General features: G+C 44.6%; 3 protein-coding genes across 4 annotated transcripts; all 3 read right to left on the bottom strand.

The window, feature by feature from the left end:
- Positions 1-866: 866 nt before the first annotated feature.
- Positions 867-4,293, bottom strand: LOC127761851 (beta-1,2-xylosyltransferease XAX1-like). Of its 2 annotated transcripts, none has more exons than XM_052286191.1 (4): positions 3,924-4,293; positions 3,657-3,788; positions 2,591-2,731; positions 867-2,334 (listed from the first exon to the last, which is right to left on the bottom strand). In XM_052286191.1, exons 1-4 carry the CDS (start codon positions 4,168-4,170, stop codon positions 1,124-1,126), a joined length of 1,731 nt encoding a protein of 576 aa, XP_052142151.1. In that variant the 5' UTR covers positions 4,171-4,293; the 3' UTR covers positions 867-1,123. The 2 variants fall into 2 exon arrangements, with proteins under 2 accessions (XP_052142151.1, XP_052142146.1); XM_052286186.1 differs by having other exon boundaries at positions 868-2,337.
- Positions 4,294-7,153: 2,860 nt separating this feature from the next.
- LOC127762290 (beta-1,2-xylosyltransferase XYXT1-like) lies at positions 7,154-10,020 on the bottom strand. Its single transcript, XM_052286737.1, has 4 exons — positions 9,606-10,020; positions 9,116-9,202; positions 8,830-8,955; positions 7,154-8,607 (listed from the first exon to the last, which is right to left on the bottom strand). The coding sequence occupies exons 1-4, from the start codon at positions 9,748-9,750 to the stop codon at positions 7,409-7,411; spliced, it is 1,557 nt and encodes a 518-aa protein (XP_052142697.1). The 5' UTR covers positions 9,751-10,020; the 3' UTR covers positions 7,154-7,408.
- A 2,946-nt stretch (positions 10,021-12,966) lies between these two features.
- LOC127766196 (beta-1,2-xylosyltransferase XYXT1-like) lies at positions 12,967-16,129 on the bottom strand. Its single transcript, XM_052291277.1, has 4 exons — positions 15,766-16,129; positions 15,546-15,611; positions 14,997-15,095; positions 12,967-14,360 (listed from the first exon to the last, which is right to left on the bottom strand). Exons 1-4 carry the CDS (start codon positions 15,896-15,898, stop codon positions 13,213-13,215), a joined length of 1,446 nt encoding a protein of 481 aa, XP_052147237.1. The 5' UTR covers positions 15,899-16,129; the 3' UTR covers positions 12,967-13,212.
- Between the last annotated feature and the right edge of the window lie 2,885 nt (positions 16,130-19,014).

The following is a 19,014-nucleotide window of genomic DNA, read 5'->3' on the forward strand; positions in this document are numbered from 1 at the left end:
ATTTTGTAGGCAGCCCCCTTATCACTCTCTGAGAGGGCTTTTTTTCGACCTGACTAAGGGATCGTTTGATTCGGCACTCGATAAAATCACCCCAATTATCAGGTACATTTGCCACATCATATAAATATCCCTTCGGAAGGGTGTTTTTTTATAAAGAAAATAACACCTAGTTGGGGGCATAGATTTTTATTGAATTTGAAAACAAGAATATACTTTGTAAATATTTAAAAAATATATTAAAAAATCTCCAAGTGCTTGTGAGAAAGAGAGTTTTTATTTCTGGGATAGGTCGACATAATTTTCTACTACTCCGTCAAAAAGAATCCAATCTTAACGACGAATCTGGACATTTTTGGGATGGAGGTGTAGGTTTCATTGTGCCACATAAGAAACTAAGGCCCATAATTAACAGCCCAACAGGAAATGGCCCGCACGTAAGCGCAAAGCCCTGCGCACGTAAGACCCTAGTCCAGTTCTTGGGCCGCACAAAATCGTAATCATGTTACGGCCGTAAGTATCCCGCTTCGGCCCAACTATAATGGGCCGCACGTAATTCACAGTACCTTTTTGGGCCGCACGGGATCGCAAGCCCGTTAACGCCTAACACAAATGGGACCCAAGAGCCCAGTATCCCGGTTGTAGTTGGGCCTCCAAGATGGGCCCAATGAGACAAACCGACGACCTATCGTGTTTGGGCTGTTGGGTGTTTCTGGCCCAACTCGCTTCCCGCTGGAAGGAAGAAAAACTCATTAATTTGTTTCCACTTCTTTTCAAGAATCAGAAAAAAAAAATGAAGGGCGTTTTAATTGGTCTCCACTTCAATCATCTCAGGAACAAAAGCATATATATCTTCCACCGACAGCTCTCTACAAGCTCTCTCTGTCCCATTTTAAGTGCAGCCATGATTTTTTGTTTACAACTTCAATCAGAGGGACTAGTATAGATCACAAAAGTACAAAGTGTATATGTATCCCAGTATATATAAGAACTAAACTTATGTCAGGTAAAAAAATGAATTAATCAGCAAAGAATGAGCTACTATATATGTATAGAAACCCAAAAAAAAAAGAATACAAGAATGAAAAAAGAAAAAAAAATGTTCAGTATAACTAGTACTAGCTAGCTAGTCCTGAAGAAGATCAAGCACACGCAGAAGCGTAGGCCTGAACCTTCGCAGGTTGAGCTTGACATCCTGCGTCATGACGATGTCAGCGAGCGCCTTCCACCCCTGGCCATGGATGGCCATGGGGTCCCTGAACACGGCGTGCTCCCTCGGGTACCTCCTCGCCAGGCTGCTCTCCTCCGCCGCCACGTGGTACTCCACGTACCTGAGCTCCATCGCCGCCGCCGGCGCGCCGTAGAAGTTGGTCGCCATCCACTCCATCCTGCCCCACGGCACGATCTGCACCACCACGCCGCCCCGGGGGAGGAACGCCTGGTTCGTCAGCCCGGCGCCGTGGACGCCGACCAGCACGTCGCACGAGTTCACCGCCGACGCGAACCTCTTCACGCCGCCGCTGCCGCCGCCGACGCCGGCCTCGGAGACCACCACCTCGAACCCGAGCTCCCTCGCCATGGCCGCCACCTGCCGTAGGTTCAGCAGCTTCCTCGTCCGCCGCCGCGATATGATCAGCATCCTCGGCTTCTTGCCGCTCGTCTCGCCGAGCACCATGGGCTTGTCCCTCCTCAGCCCGTACGCGTGGCGCAAGAACCTCGTGAAGTCGACCATGGTGTATCCCTTGGGGTTCCTCGTCGGATGCTGTCCAAGAATCAGGTCCCTGTCTCTCACCAAGCCCACGATCACATGATCGAAGCAATGGACATCGCCGTCGGAGTCGAAATCGACGACGGCTCGATGCGAAAGCCGCCGGAGCACCGGCTTGTACTTCTGAATCCACCATTGCTTGTAGTTTGCAACGAACAGCTGTACCTTCCCTTTGAAATGGAAGGTGGTGAGGTATAGTGGCACCAGCACGTCTGCCATGTCATGGAAGAAGTTGCCGGTGTAGCCGCCGATGGAGAAGATGACCGCGGGGATGCCATGGCTGACATTGCAGCTGGGAGCATCGCCTTCACTTGCAGCTGATGTGATGGCCACTTCTCTGACGAGAGGCAGCAGGAAGTCGTCCCGGCGAGCGTATGGCCTGATGCGCTGCGGCGCTGCCTCCGCTTGCTGTGATGGCATGGTCAGGATAACCGAGGAAGTCGCCGGAGAAACTCGAACGTCGCCGGACATGTGGCAGACGATTGGCCTTGCATAAGGGAAGCCTTCATCTTTACTCTTGTCATCACAACTGATCTTACCCCTAGGCTTCGGAGCTTCACTCTCTGAAACTGCTGGAACAGAAGGAAAAAAAAAATCAGAGATAGAATTGGCCAGTATACTTCTATGGCTGATTTTACTGGGGATTTAATCATGTACTAGGAACTATTGAGTGTATCAAGAAATCTCTGAAACTGCTGGAAAAGAGGGGAAAAAACAGAAATGAATTTGGCCAGTTTTCTATGCTGATTTTACTGAGAAATTAATTAACTAGGCATAAAATAAGTGCATCAAGAAATCTTTTGTATTATTGTTGTTAACCCTAACCTGTCTGTGGTGATTTTGTCAAAGATTCTTCCTTTCCAGGAGGGGGATCATTCTCTGTAGAGATTGCAACCTGTCTCTCTGATCTTGATTTATTCTCTGAATCTGTCCCATTCTTAAAATTTTCATTTTTAAACACGGAACCTGCAGAGCATTTTGAATTTGTAAAGATTTTTTTAAATAAAATACAACCTCTCCCTCACCTCAACTAAAAAACAATGCAAGCATCCTTTATTGGCACCCCTAATCATTAACTGAAAGAAAATTTAGCAGATTCATGCTAACAAGTAGTAATAAGCAGCATTTTGAAAAGATCGTTGATGATACATATATTGATGCTTCTACCAGAATCTACAAGCTGTTTCACACTTTTCAGATAATGGAAGTAAAACAAAGTTGTTCTCTTGCATGATCATTGTGGAATATGTTCTTGCACTTTGCCATCATATTCTAGTCTAACTGTTTTAGGATGCTCGCTCAGTACATCGCACTAGGACATTGGTACATACTTTTATGAATTTCCACTCATCTATAACACAAAGAACAAGATGCATCAGCTCGTCACCTAGAACAAGAAGGGAACAGATAATTATTTTATTACCTGGTTTCCCCTTCAAATTAGCATTGGGGAAGACAACGGTTTCCAGTGACAAAACCCAAGGCCTTTGCAAGTTTTCAACAAGAAACTTATTTAAAAAAAGTAACTACTCTAGAAACAGCAAGTACAAAGACAATTACTACTCCTAAATATCATTGAAATGAGCCAACTATTTGCATGCATAATTGAGGGCCATCCATATATGATCAAATCAATTATAGAACTGCAAGGGGGCCCAATCAGAAAATCCCAAACCTAGAAAAAGCACAATGTGGTAGTAGTACTAGTACAGTAGTACTTTGGCTTGCATTGCCCCTGAACCTGATGCAACTGGACTAGTGTTGGCGTGGTCCAGGACACTGATGCCACTCACAAACATGCAGTGATCTGGATGAACAGTGCAAAAGGGGGGGATGCATGCATCAGCTGGAGCAAGAGATAGATGATTCTTGTTCCAGCTCATTTGCTCACCTAATTCCGGCGATCTTGTCGAAATATCTTCATCGACTCTGCCCATAATCAGAGGAGCAACAGGAATTCGAGGTACATTCGTACTGGCGCTGCCTTCCCAAGAACTCACCATCCTGCTCCTGGTTCCAATCCCTGAATATATATATATACAATTCAGAAAAAAAGAACAGCAAAGTAAGATCAAATTGGAGCGAAATGGAAGAGCAGAATTCGAGAAATCCAAGAAAGAACTGAAGAGAGCAGCAGTCTTTTAGTCTCCTTACTTACGCTGGGATTGAGACGAGAGAGAGGAGAAGAACTTGACGACGCAGAGGCAGATAAGCAGGGCGAGGAGGCACGCCGGAAAAAGCCTGACGACGGCGAGGTGCCTGCCGGGCTCGACCTTGCTCAGGTTCTTGGCCGCCGCCGCCGCTGCCGCGACCCTCCCGTTGCTGTGCCTCGGCTTCCTCTCCCTCGCCGCCGCCTTCATGGCGACGGCTCTGCCGCCACCGTGCTGCTGCGCCACGAAGGCCATGGCCGCGCGCTCCTGCAGCTCAGCTGCGGCGTGGTCTGGTCTGATTCAGTTGAAGAGGAGACAGTGGAGGAGTAAGTGGAGTCAGGAGGAGCAGTGTGGCGCTGCAGCTGGTGCGACATGTGAGGGGAGTAGAGGTCGCAGTGCAGGGTGGAAAGTGGCCATTATTAGCATTTGCTTTGCTGCATTAGTTTCATTAATTGTACTTACGTCCTGGTTTAACTATGCTGGAGTAATAACCTGTGATTGATTAATTACATTGACATAGATCAGCTACCTTTTCTGTTGAGTTGTACTAACTACTCCTACTTGTACATGAAGGGAGAGCTGCTCCCATCATCGGTGAACGGTGATGTCTGATCTATGGACAGGAGGAATTTCACGGGAATTTTGATGGAACCGAACTGTTTCCTGTAAAATTCCTGCATTTCAAGAAGCTCTTAGGCCCCATTCGTTTCCTTTGAAAACATTGGATGAAGTTTTGGATTTTCGTGGCACGCTTTTTAAACTGCTAAATGATGCGTTTCGTGTGAAAACTTTTTATATGAAAGTTGTTCTAAAATATCAGATTAATCAATTTTTCAAGGTTGTAATAATTAAAATTTAATTAATCACACGTTATTACCATCTCGTTTTACGTAAAATATTTAATCTTCATCTTTATTTTCAGGAGATTCAAACACCATCTAAGGTGTTCTTTTTGTTGGATTAGGAACTATTCCTATTCTGAAATGATGGTTATGCAAGTTTTACGATTCTGAAATGATGGTTATGTAACTTGGACATGCAAATGGATCAGACAGTACGCTGCGACCAGTCACTACTCGCTAGTGTCAGTGAATCCAGCAGGATAGGAGTACTTCGATCGCAGGACGTCGAGTGGGACTAAATACTGTAGGGCTTCGTCACTGAAATCAAAATCGATTTTCTCTGAATCCAGAGACCTACCACCGACACGCCGACGCCGGTGAGATGAGTAAATTCAGACAAGGATTAATTACTTGTAACAGCTTCAATTTAATAAGCTTGGATTTGCACGTACAGTTGAAAGGCAGCTGCACAGTGGCCACCCATGTGGCAGTTGGGCAACATGAACACGAGATTGAGCTTCTTCAACAATTAATATTATAAACCCTTTTTGACTTTTAACCTATTCAAATATTTTAATTTTTTAAAGATTTAATTAAGTTTATAAAAAAATATAGTAGCATTTTTAACACAAAACAAATATATCATCAAAATATATTTAATGTTAAATTTAATAAAATTAATTTAGTATTTTTGCTAAATTATTCTATAAACTTGATCAAATTCAATAAAATTTGACTTTGAAAAAATTGAAGTAAAACGGAGGAAGTAGTGAGTATTATACTGAAGCTTTTCTCTTCATTTGTACTCCTACTAACTGTACTCTTCCTTGTTCACAATCACAAGCTTGCTGAAAGCCGCCGCTGTATTTGATTTGAAGAAGGTGTGTTCTATGGGCGCATGTGAGATGCTGGATGATACTGTTGCTGCTACATCGGTATACAAGACGAGAGCAAAATTCCAAATGCATCTTCCTTCCTACTACTATCATCCTATCCCATTCCTACATTTTAGTACCTTACCTTCTCCCCTCCCTCCCTGACAAACTGAAAAGCTAGCCTCTATACATTCAGACCGTTGTTCACGGGGCCGAGACCAACCAGTGGTTGGTGTACGCCTCTCTCTCTCTCTCTCTCTCTGCATATCTGCCAACAAATCTGTATAGCTGTGGTTATAAAACTTAAGAACTGTTCATCCAAGAAAATTGCTCCCCTTCAAGATGGAAAATCATATGGAGTACATTTGAGAATTTCAATACTGATCATAAACCACTCACCTTACATAACAATCTGCAAGAAAATGTTCTTTTGCCTAATTGCCAGCAGATGAACATGCATGATTTGTACTGCATTCTAATTAAACATGCACTCCAGTTGGGTATATGATATATCCAATCAGTACTCATATCATCATATAATATTTCTTAGATAATGAGAGATCACCATATGATAGAAACTAGTATTAAGTATAAGAGTCGGTTTCAATTTTGAAGTAGAGTTGGATTTATTAATGGCACCGGCGGTTTCTGCAAGTTCTCGCCGTTTGCATCGTTGTCATGTTCCTGTTTGCCAATGTGGCTTGCTTGCACGTATTTGCTACTCACCTGCCATTCCGGCTGGCCTTGCATTCCTTCATCACGGATTTGGATCGACTGCAACCTAAGCAGTAGCAGTTTCATCGTGGGATTCAAATCGAACGGCCTGGATCAAGCAGCGCACTGTTCATGGTACTATAGCAGTAACACTGTAGCACGAGGTACTGTTCACATGGTTACTGTAGTTTTAGATCTAGACCGTTGATTATAAAAATGGACGGTCCACATTGTGTGCAGTTGCTAACGTGCAGTGACTGCACCTGATCCCAATTCCTCCATCACATTACAACCTGTTCGTTCCTCCTCTCGTTGTTGACATCACAGGTCAAAGTTGGCGACGGCTACCCCTCTCCTACCGGCCCAAGAACAATCCCATGTGGGCCCAACCATACGTGGGCTTTTTGTCTCGGCCCATGGATTGAATTATTACTATATTGTTTTTTATGGAATTATTACTATATTGTTCCAATTTTCCCTTGTTTTTTGTTTTTTTGTTTATATTGTTTAGAGGAAACCTGGCATTTTGTGTGTTAGTGACAGGTGAGAAGGAGGCGGCGGTTAGTTGCGCAACTGAACCGACGACTCATCAGTTTCTGTTGGACAACCAAACTCTACCAACCTCTGCTACTACTTGTTTACAACTATAACACACTCAATGCAATCTGTCATCTCTAACAACGACATGTGCAGATGTGCTACACAATGTACTTGTACAATTTCTAGTAGTTGTTGGGTATTCTAACTGTACTTTTTTTAAAAAAAAAATTGAACACCAAATACAAACACAAATACTGAAATAGATAATGCAGAGAATCGATTTCGTTCCATTCCATTCCACCCTCCATTATGTGCATCAAGGGGAATACAAAGAGAAGTAGTATAATGTAACTGTAATCCTTTAATGATGATCAAATAATCGATCGATTTCTTTTTCTCTGTGAAAGAACTCGAAAGAATAGAAATCCAAAAAAAAAAAAAAGGCACAGAGAACGAAATGAAAAATGAAAATGTTGCAGCTACAGCTAGTAGCTAATTACAGTAGTCTTTGTGGATCGATCTCTACTGGTGTTTGAGGTAATCCATGGCGTCGCGGAGGAGGGGCTCGAAGCGGGCGAGGTCGAGGCGGATGTCCTGCTTGCCGAGGTAGTACTCGGCGACCTTCCCCCACCCGCTCCGGTGGACCGACTCCGGGTCGCGCACCGCCGGGTGGTCGCGCCCCAGCGTCTCCACCAGCGTGCTCTCCTCCACGCCGGCGGAGTACGCCATGTACTTGAGCCTCATGTCCTCCGCCGGATCGCCGAAGTCCACCTTCCCGATGTGCTCCATCTTCCCGTACGGCACCACCTGGATCAGCACCGCCCCCGTCGGCAGGAACACCGAGTTCGTCAGCCCCGCGCCATGGACGCCCATCAGCACGTCGGCCCGGTTCACCTCCCTCGCGAACTCGCCGACGTCCACGTTGAACGGCGGGTCGCCGATCACCACCTCGAACCCGATCCGCTCCGCCACCCGCACCACCTCCTCCACGTTCATCAGCTTCCGCGGGTGCCGCCGCGAGATGATCATCAACCGCGGCCTCACCGCCGCGGCACTGTCGACGAGGCTCACCGGCGCGTCGCGCGGCAGCGCGAAGGTGTCGCGGAGGAACTTGGTGAACTCCGGCATGGAGTGGCCCGTGGGATCCCGCGCCGGGTCGATGCTGAACTCCTTGTGCATCCGGATGCCGACCACCGCGCCGGGGAAGCACCGGACCTTGTCGTCCCTGTCCATGTCGACGATGTCGTGGCGCGACAGCCGGTCCAGGACGCGCTTGTACTTGCCCACGTACCACATCTGGATGTTCTCCACAACGAGCTGCACCTCGCCGTCGAACCGCCGCGCCTGCAGGTACAGCGGGATGAGCACGTCGGAGAAGTCGTGCCAGTAGTTGCCCGTCAGCCCGCCCATGGCGAACACCAGCGCCGGCACCGGCGACCGCACGTCGCACGCGGGGGCGTCCGCCGCCGACGCCACCTCCCGCACCGCCACCTCCTTGAGCCCGCCCATGTGCTTCCGCGAGTAGGGCACCACGCGCCACTCCCGCGGGTTCGGGTTGCTGCCGCCGCCCTCGATCGGCGGCGGGATCACGACGTCGTGCGCCGCGCCATGGATGCGCACGTCGCCGTCGATGCTGCACACGTCGGACGCCCATGGCCCCTGGATGTCGCACGCCGGCTTCTTCGCCGGCGCGCTCTCCTCCACCGTGGTGGTGACGTCATCTGCATCGACCAAGGAAAAAAAAAACAACAATTGCTTTAACTTTTTATATTTCTTTTGTTCTGATTCTCACAAGGCAAAATATGCGTCGAACACGTCTCTGCTGCTTTCCATTTCAGAAAAAGATTGAAGGAATGAACTTTAGGTTGGATTTTGCACAAAACTAATCAAAGATTTGTACTTTATATTTCATAAATGATTCGCAAGTAGGGGGAGAAAAGTACCAGTGGGCTTCTCCTTGGTGTGGTCCTCTTCTGTTTCTTTCTGTATCTCTATCTCTTCAGCTGACGGGGTCTTCTCCTGTACCACCGCTGCATGCTCATGCTCTGCCTTTGGTGCTTGCCGCTGCTCTGCTCCATGCAAAGGATAAAAAAAGTGTTAGAGATTTAGAAGCGAAATTCGGATGGATTTTGGTTGAATTAGTAAGGGAAATTTGATTTTGGTTTGATGAAAATGATTGGAATAATCACAGGTTAATTAATTAGTTGGTTGGATGATCGATCAGTTTACCTATGATAGGGGGCAGCTGTGGCCTCTTCTCTTCCACAGGCGGGGGGATCGTCGGGGAGGCGTGTCCCGGTGATGTTTTCCGAATTGCTGCATCATGTTCAGTTCAATTTGATCAGTTTCAGTGTTTAAATTTCTTTTAAAAATTCTGAATATTGTAAGGTGATGCACTGAAAATAAGTTGGGAGCTTGGATTCAGGATGGTGATCGGTGCCCTGATTTTGCGGTTACGTGCAGAAACAAGCAAACGCGTGCTTAGAATCCCGACGAATTCCGCATGTATTACATACTCGTTTGATTCAGAATTATTCACAACAAAAAAAAATCCTCGAAAAAGTGATCCCGATTAACCATGTAATCAAAAAGTTTTGGTCTGAATCATGCAGGAAGAATCAAAAGAAAACCTATAACACTGCACCATAATTCAGAATTCAGAAAACTTGCAATTTTTTTTTGCTGAATTATGCTCAATCATGAACAAAATAGAACTCACCGTTGGGTGCAGCGATCGCGAACTGCTCGGAGACGGTGAAGTATGTGAGGAGAACAAGGAAGAAGCCGAGCAAGAAGCCGACGCCGAGATACTTCTGAGCTGCACCCTTCAAGCTCTTCATGAGCTTCCCATGATCGCCTCCCATCTCTCCCTCTCCTCTCTCTCTGAATGTCTGAATAATCCTCCCTACTCTTTGCAGCTCTACTCTTTCTCCTGATAAATATGTGTGTGTGATTGCCTGCCTATGCAGGTATCCTAGAGACACCAACTCCCTGACATGGGAGATGGAGAACCTTCCAAGAACTCTTCTCTTCTCTTCTCCTCAATAGACCAGTTCTTGATGATGTCCTTTATGCCTGGCTGCTCTCAGGAGGACTTAGCCAAACTCCAACTCTCCCTCGTGATTGCTACTTCTAATTTACTATATTTTCCCTGTATAATGACGACAATTATCATGCAGTAGTTAGCTTAAACGTGTATCGTTTGTAAGGTGGATTTTTTTTTTTGGAATACACCTTTTTTTGACTAGTTATTGGAGGCTAATTTCCAAAAAAAGTATAGTTATTTGGAGTAGTTGGCAGAAGGATTTGTAAAATCCTAGTTAAGTTTTGTGTACATGATTGGGTAGGAGGTGGCATGTGAGAGAAAAAGAACAAGTCTTATGTGAGCTAGGAATGAATGATTGATGGATTATGGATGTAAGGTGTAGAACTAACTAGGTCAAATGCATGGAATATTTGGTTGGAATTGGATGTTCCAGTAGAACTCATGAGCTGTCAGAGCATGTCATCAAGGGCCCCATACCTTGCCTAATTCAGAACCTACATTGCATTTTTCTTGTGTACACACTGTATTTCTTTCTTTTTGTTTGGGTATAATTCACGTTTACTTATAAATAGCTTCTTTTGGTTTATAGATTATCAATTCTCTCTCGTATGCTTCTGAAGCTCCTAAACAGTATGATATATCTGAAAACTTTCTTCATCGATATTTGTTAGAGAACTTTTTAAAATCAACCATTCAACTTTGTAATATTTTAACTCTTTCGTTTGTTCTCTCCAATAATTGTCATAAACTAGTGAGAATTTGATGAATTTAAGTCGGTCGGTGTAGACACGTACGTACGGTATGGTTGTCAAATGTCAATCCTATTTTCTTGTGCCTGTTCTGAAAGCAACAACAAGTGTCCTGACAAACTCGTCACTCTTGCATACGTTGCATTTTCTTCTTTCTCTTGGTTAAGAAAAGGTCGCATTTTATCTTGAAAATTGATAAGGATATATATTGTTGTATTTTTTTTTCTCTATCTCAAAATATCACTTTCAGCCGTGAGAGCGACGGTGCTATTTGATTGCTAATTTCTCCAGGGAAGCAGATGCAATGTCACCGATTATTTCATTGCTCATGATAGGTGACTATGGCCTACTGCAAGTATATATATACTCCCTAAAATACATGGATCATCAACACCTTTTTCGATCGAGATTCCTCTTGATGATAATCATGATCAATGAACTGAACACTATGCTGAAATGAAGTTGCCTGCTTTGATGGGCCTCCCATTCTCTGAATTCTGGTGCTTATTTTTTTCAAGAACTTTCTATGATGCTTGTTAAGGAGTAGCTCTCAATGAACTGATCCGATCTTCTCGGTGCAATGCAGTACAACTACAGTGCATGCACGGCAGCTCTCAATATTAATTTGTGCTACTGTTTAGATTTTATTCTCCGATCAAAGCACCGTCAGTTCAGAAGCGATGGATACCTGCATTGGCCATCCTGGACTCCAATATTTTCATGCAGCAGGTCATTTTCAGGCCTGCATCCTTAATGCAATACGGCTGCCATTTGACCTGCAACTACGCACTTCAATGGCCTACTGAACTGAACAGAAACTGATCAGGAATTCTCTCTGGAAATTGAGAGCACACAATGCGAGTATACTATACTGCAAAATGGCCAGGAGAAGTAAACGAAACAGAGACGACGTGCTGGCTTCTTTCTGTCCTTGACTAGTTTGCCAGTAACATGATTTCGTCCGGACACGGTTATACGCAACAGTATATAATGTATATTTTACATTAATTAGTGGCAAATTAATTATAACTAGCAACTACATATACTATGTGCTACAGTCTACAGATTACACGTAGTAAAGATCATGTTAGTGTAGAACAGAGTGGATGAGGTGCAACCAACGACTAAGACGACGTGGCTGCAGTACATACGTAGCAAACTAATTGACTCACCTCTCTTTTTTTTTAAAGCTCATGAGTATACATATTTCATATTAAGACTTAAGGTGGTTTGGCAACAACTTATAAACAACATGTTCTGCATCAACGCTTTGAAGAACAACCTCAGCAAGCTTCTAATCTTTCCAAATCTATTTATACCGATTTTGTTTGGAATTGAACACTCAAATTAGGATCCTGCATTGATTGGTAAAAAAACATCTAAATGAACCTAAGCCTAGATGAATATCCATACTTTAAGTTTATGTGGGCAGAACTCAGAGTGCGAAATCTCTGGACGAACCATGCGGAGGAAACCTTAGGTTTTTAAGGCATTGGATTCTCATAAATGTTTACTCAAGCAACATTCTCGCTTCCGCTTCGTCGACCTTACTTTTACGATTGCTTCACTCTAAGGCGGAACACTCTCCTACCTTGCGGGTTGCTTCCCTCTAAGGCTTTTGTTACTCAAGCCGACATTCTCGCTTTCGTTTCGTCGACCCCTGTTTTTGCGGTTGCTTCCTTTAAGGTGTGACACTCCCTTAACGGATGTATTTTGAGCTATTATGTACTCCCACCATTTTATATTATAGGTCGTTTGATTTTTTTTCCTAGTCAAACTTCTTCAAATTTGACCAAGTTTATTAAATATATATAGTAGTATTTTCAACACAAAAATAAATATATTATCAAAATATATTCAATGTGAGATTTAATGAAACTAATTTGATATTATATATGTTGCTAATTTTTTTATAAACTTGATCAAACTTAATAAAATTTGATTAGAAAAAAAGTCAAACAACTTATAATATGAAATGGAGGGAGTACTCTTTAAAGGGTGTAATGCTTCTAGGTAAATATAACAAGCCTGCCCTTCAGAACCACATAGCCCAGCCCAACCGACGAGTAGGTCCACTTACACACATCACCCCACTTACACTTTCGTCCTTGCTTCGTGTAAATAAAAGGATTAATCCGGAAATAATATGGTTGGAGGGACAAACCCTTATAAGTTGCTCTACTCTTGTTAAACTAGCAAAATGATACTAAACATGCACACACGGAAAACATGTTGTCATAGGAAAACATTCTTTGGTTACTTGATCAGTTGGTAAATGCGGCATTGCACAGATTCCACATTGCAGGAGCTCTACTAACATGAATTCGGTGACATACATGTACTCTACCAAATCAATACAATCAATGTGCTTGTGCATACGCTCCACCAATGAAGATGGACATACTGAGCCAAAACAAAAACAAAAACAAAAAAGAGATGGGTTGAACATTCTGTACCAAATTGCGACCAATGAGGTGGTGTATCATATCTATCAGCAACTGTAACATCTGTGTGACTCACTCACTCACTCACTAGCTATGTGATGGTCGAAGGTGATCGAAGGCGGCGGCGAGCGTGGCGGCGAAGCGGGCGACGTTGATGCGGACGTCCTGCTTGCCGAGGTAGTACTCGGCGACCTTGTCCCAGCCGCTCCGGTGAACCGCCTCCGGGTCCTTCACCACCTGGTGCTCCGGCCCCAGCATCTCCAGCAGCGTGCTCTCGTCGGCGGCGACGCTGTACTCCATGTACCGGAGCCCCATGTCCGCCACCGGCTCGCCGAAGTCCGCCCTCGCCATCCGCTCCAGCCGCCCGTACGGCACCACCTGGATAACCACCGCCCCCGCCGGCAGGAACACCGCGTTCGTCAGCCCGGCGCCGTGCACGCCCACCATCGCGTCGAACGCGTTCACCCTCCGCGCCACCTCCTCCACCGCCTCGTCGAACCGCGGCGACATCACCGACGCCTCGAACCCCGCCGCCTCCGCCGCGCGCACCACCTCGTCCATGTTCACGATCTTCCGGTAGTGCCCGCGCCGGATCACCACCAGCCGCGGCCGCTTCGCGCCCGCCGCCGCGGCGCGGGGGAGCGCGTAGGTGTCGCGGAGGAACGCGGCGAAGTCCGCCATCGTCAGCCGCTGCCCCCCCGGCGCCAGCTCCGGCTTCACGCTGAACTCCTTGTGCATGCGGAGCCCGACGGTGACGCGGCGGAAGCACCGGACCTCCGTGTCGCGGTCGAGGTCGACGGCGTCGTACCGCGACAGCCGCCGCACGACGGCCTCGTACTTGCCCAGCCACCATGGCTGGATGTTGCTGACCAGGAACTGGACCTCGCCGCCGTACCGCCGCGACGCCACGAACAGCGGCACCAGCACGTCGCTGAAGTCGTGCCAGTAGTTGCCGGTCAGGCCGCCGAGCGCGAACACGACGCCGGGCACGCCGTGGGTCACCGTGCACGCCGGCGCCGCGGCCTGGTCCTGCTGCCGCGTCACGGTCACCTCCGCGATGCCGGACACGGTCCTGCGCGGGTACGGCTGGATCTTCCACTCGCGGCGGCGCTCCGACCGGCGGCTCGCCGGAACAAGGGTCACGGAGAGAGCCGTGCCGTTGATCCGGACGTCGCCGTCGACGTCGCAGGTGTCAGAGTAGAAGCCGTTCGAGCTGCACACTACCTTGCCGTTCTCTGTTGCACCAAAAACAGAAAAGAAAAATTGATTCATCGCGGTTTATTAGCTCACTTATTAATTAATCAGCTAATTAAGATCATTAATTTGCAAAGAAAGAGTAATTAGTTCAACTCGTTTATTGCTCATTGATCTAATTAAGTATTCATGTTTAGGTCCAATTGGTCTGTTTTTGGATGATCTTTCTAATGGAACATGAAAAGCATGACGTTGCATTCATGGTTTTGCCTTTAATTTGACAGTAACATTACAATGCTAGTAAAACCCATGTTTCTATTTGGAATATATTTGGGCCCACATGTCAACGGCAGTCAAGAGTAGTATTCTAAGAACATCCATCATGTTAATGCACAAATTTGTAATTTTGTAAAGAAAACAACAAACATTCATGCAAAATTCCAAATACTAGTACTTTCCCAAACGTCCTCCAAAGCTAATAATCCAATGAAGTCATACTCTCAACATAAATGAATTAAATGTAGTTCGTTCAAAAAAAAAAGAATGGACGTACTATATTCTGCACATAAATAAATGAATGAAAGCAACTATGATCAGAAACCAACGAAATGTCACTTTGATCTCTAAATAAGAATAGAAAATCACTTTGTTTTTGGGAACAAATATTTTGTGCATACCAATCGGTTTGGCATTTGTCGAGTCTCTTTTGGAGAACCCTTCTGCTGAGACGGCACCAGACGTGTCCTTTGGCCGCTGCCACTCCTGCTCCGTCTTCTCTGCATTTGGCAAAAGAATTCACGTCAGAAATGAATCGGAAAACCAATGACAAAATAATACTAGTAGCATGCAAAATTTGCAAACAAACAGAAGTAAGTAAACGTTTGTGCTTGGACTGATCGATGCAATCTGTTAGTAAAATTGGCTGATCATGATCAGTATTAACAAAGTATATCACTGTATTGATCAGAAGCTTCTTGAGGTTTCGTCTCGATCTTTTCCCAGATTTAATTGATCGTCTTCCATCCCTAAGTGTACCATGATCCGATCAAACCAAATTAAATACTCCTAGTCCCATCGGAGACACGGTTCGCTCCTCCCAACATGTTGACTTCGATCTCATCCATCATCTCCGTGTCTTCTTCTCACGATGACTTTTGTGTTCTTAGACTGATGAAGCAGTCAAGCAAAACACGATCAAAGATGACAGAAATCCTGTGCTTTCTCACCTGTTTCAACGCGAGCCTTGGTCACCGACTCATTCTCGTCAATCCTCGGCGCCCTGCTAGTGACAGCTGCAGGAGAAACATTCAGCAAGAAGCAAGAACAGATCAGTTCATGGACAAAATGATGATGATGAACGACGACGACAACAACAGAACAGAATGATCTTTGTGCACAGAAAGAAACTTCTTGCAATGAAAGAGTACGTGATGATGGTTAGGTTACCTGTGGGAGTTTCCATGGCGAACTGCTGCGAGACGATGACATAGGTGAGGAGGACGAGGAGGAAGCCGGCGACGAAGCCGGCGTTGAGGTGTCGCCGGAGGCCGTGCTTCGCCGGCTTCACCTCGCTGCCCATCTCTTCTCTCTATGTCTCTACTATTCACTCGTGCTAGTATATATATTCTGAACCCAACTCTGAATCTCTCTGAAGAAGGATTGAGTTGTTCAAGGTTTTGGGTCGTTCGAGAATTGCACCGAGCTGCCTCCTTTTCCTCTCTTTTCTTGCTTGTTTACATGGAGCATGAAGAAAACTATGCAAAAAGAAAGCGAGAGAAAGAGAGAGAAATGGAGTGGTGTACTTGGATTTCTCCAAGCTTAGCCAGCTCGCTTTTGTAGAGTTTGCCTATCAGCATCAACTTGCTGTTTTGTTATGCATACTAATCCATCCATCAGATGCTGATTTTGCAGTTACACCCCCCTTCACATGGTACGAAATTCCTTTTCTTTTTTTGGTGCTCGTGTTGGGTGCAGATCAGGGTGGAGTAGAATGTTAAACTAGTATTAGTGACACTAATCAACTAATTATCTATAGTAATTAAGTAATTATTAAGTGTGCAAATGGTGGTTGACCAGTGACTCTCTCTGAGAGTTCTGATTGGGCCTGATAATCAGAAGACAGCAGGCTGGCATTTCATTAACTGAATGAAACAGGGTGAATTTATTTAACCTTTTTATTTTGTTTTTCGCCTAATCTGACGCCGATGGATCGAGTTCGTTCACATGCACGTTGTTTGGTCCGCGTAACATCGCCTTTGATTAACAAGCCCCAAAAGGTATCACAATTTTTTTAAGGACTGGCTGCTAATCAAGGCTCAATGTGGAACTGATGTTTTTCAGATATGTATTATAGAATGTGTGCAATTAAAATTTTAAAATTTCAAAGATAATGCAAATATTAATATATATATCTGTCACATATATCCGCATCATGATGTATTTTGATGTGGAGCTCTTAATTTCCACAAGTTAAATACAATTAAAAACAGTCATGAGCCTTACTAGCATCCAGCTAAGAACATGAACACCCAAGTGTCTACTAGCTAGCTTACCCATAAGCAAACCATATGCGTGTTGCCGTTTTGAACAAGATGTGGTATCACAATCAAGTCGATTTCGTGTCAAGTTGTCCTCATCAGGGCAAACACACCAAGTTCTTCATAGATTTGAACAGATCATGCACGCATGCAATGGTTTCTTCAATTCATCGATTAGATCAACCACACAACACCCGGTCGATCTATTTAATTAGCTATACATTTCTAGAATCATTATTCTGACGTGAACACCTCTCACAAGGCATGTTCTCCCCCCATGTCTAATCATTTTTCTTCATATAGCTCCAACCAACATGGTGGCAACTATCTTGATCATCATTGTTGCAAACAAAGTTTGATCACCTTGGAAACCATGGGTATATTACCTAGAAGAAAGCGATTGTAATCGCAAAATAAAGAAAAAATATTATGTCTGCATTTGACTCCTCTAATATATAGGAGTATATGTGTATCATCTGAAATGTAACATAAACTAATTCAAAAGAGGCAAATTATAAGCTGCAGATTATCTTTTTCTGTGTCTCCTGCATTCTCCATGAGGTGATAATTAAGGGTTTGTATGTGATTTCAACAATGCAAAGTGCATTTCTGCAGAAGCACATCACATCCTAATCCTCAATTAAGTGAGTTTCAGACTTTCAGTGCAGTACATGCATCCCATGATTGCATGATTGTGAGCGCATCCAATCTGTACTTTATTGGTTAATTATCTCTGTAGGCCTGGGTGGTAGCTAGCCCATGGATCCAACTGTTCAAGTTTAAACACATCTGGAGACTACTAGCTAGGGACCAGTTCCTTAATTGCACTCAGTAAAGTAATTAATCCTAATTGAGTTTCCTTTTTATTACTGCTTGGATGGAATCATGGCACGTATAGTGGCAGTACTGCAGCAGTAGAATATTATGATCACTGAGTGGTCAACACCACCGGCAGAAGCTCGGCTTTAACATTGACCATTTTTAGTTTCTTCTCACCCTAGCAATGTTGTTACTCTCTCATGTTTCCTAATTAATTATACTATCAGGCTGCAGCATTGTTGGCGATGGAATTGCATCCTTCTGATCTGTTTTGTCTGGATGCATGGCTCACGTGAGAGTTCAGAGTTCCTCATTTTATTTTGGATAGCAGAGGTATAAATAAGTTGTAAAAACCATTGGCATTCTGTCTGCCAAAGAAAAATAAACAAGATTTGTCAGTTAAATGTACAGTAAACAGACTTGTTTTATCTCCAGAGAAGTACTCATGATGATCTCAAATTCACAAATGCTGCTGAATCACACTTGACTTTCTTAATTTTGGTATGTGTACACAAAACAACCAGTACAGTTTGGTCTTTTTTTCTTTTTCTTTCTTTTTTTTTTTTTACATAAGAAGGTAGAGCCAACTTCATTGCGATAAATGGACGGTTACAAAGTTACATGAGGAGTAGAAAAAGAGAGGGAGAGAAAAAAAAAAGGAAAAGGAGAAAGAATTTGGTCTTAATGATATGTAGCTCGTGATCTGTGAGATGGCAAAGAAGACTCACACGTTGCTAGCTAGAGTAGCTTGGGGGCTTGTGGTAGCTAATACTCCAGCGAGCTAGCTAGTGATATCCAAACTAGTGACTACATTTCAGAGTTCAGACTAAGACAAAGGTACAAAGCTCATGGGATTATTGGTTAAAGAGTAGTAGTAAATAAGCAAATTGGTGAAATGAAGTCGAGATCCGAGCCGCAGTGGAGCACCTGATTCAGATGTACATTACTTGAAAAAGAAAAATGCAGTCATGAACGGTCTCTGGATGCTGTGACCGATCCAGATTGGAGTTACTGCAACTTGCAATACGGAGCAGTAGTTATTAAAGGTTAAGCCCTGAAGAGAGTCAACTCCACTCAGTAATAAATTGTTGGTAATTGGAAGCTACTGCTAAATTAGCTTCTTCTGTGCAAAGGCCATATGGATCGGCTTGTGACATGGACACGAGAAAAAGAGCACAACTTGGAACACCTGAGTAACTGGGCTGAGTCGTTGACCAATGCATGGATCTCATCTTGTTTTCCAAATACTAGTAGGTAGTACAAACTGCACTGGCGACAGGATTAGGACATGCTGGGTGAACAGTTTGGCAGCCTAATTCTGAAATGAATGGGGACTGAA

The sequence above is a fragment of the Oryza glaberrima genome, chromosome 1 (assembly GCF_000147395.1).
Source record: "Oryza glaberrima chromosome 1, OglaRS2, whole genome shotgun sequence".
In the NCBI taxonomy this organism is placed as follows: domain Eukaryota; kingdom Viridiplantae; phylum Streptophyta; class Magnoliopsida; order Poales; family Poaceae; genus Oryza; species Oryza glaberrima.

Bases quoted from the DNA above. Each gene is read 5' to 3' on its own strand.
- LOC127761851 (XM_052286186.1), bottom strand. From the start codon at position 4,170: ATGGCCTTCGTGGCGCAGCAGCACGGTGGCGGCAGAGCCGTCGCCATG. The intron at 3,789-3,923 runs GTAAGTAAGGAG...ATATATATTCAG, and splicing joins TCTCTCGTCTCAATCCCAGC to GGATTGGAACCAGGAGCAGG. The intron at 2,732-3,656 runs GTGAGCAAATGA...AATGCTCTGCAG, and splicing joins GACAAGATCGCCGGAATTAG to GTTCCGTGTTTAAAAATGAA.
- LOC127762290 (XM_052286737.1), bottom strand. From the start codon at position 9,750: ATGGGAGGCGATCATGGGAAGCTCATGAAGAGCTTGAAGGGTGCAGCT. The intron at 8,956-9,115 runs GTAAACTGATCG...TGCATGGAGCAG, and splicing joins ACAGCTGCCCCCTATCATAG to AGCAGCGGCAAGCACCAAAG. The intron at 8,608-8,829 runs GTACTTTTCTCC...TGGTCGATGCAG, and splicing joins CACCAAGGAGAAGCCCACTG to ATGACGTCACCACCACGGTG.
- LOC127766196 (XM_052291277.1), bottom strand. From the start codon at position 15,898: ATGGGCAGCGAGGTGAAGCCGGCGAAGCACGGCCTCCGGCGACACCTC. The intron at 15,612-15,765 runs GTAACCTAACCA...TTTCTCCTGCAG, and splicing joins CGCCATGGAAACTCCCACAG to CTGTCACTAGCAGGGCGCCG. The intron at 15,096-15,545 runs GTGAGAAAGCAC...TGCCAAATGCAG, and splicing joins CAAGGCTCGCGTTGAAACAG to AGAAGACGGAGCAGGAGTGG.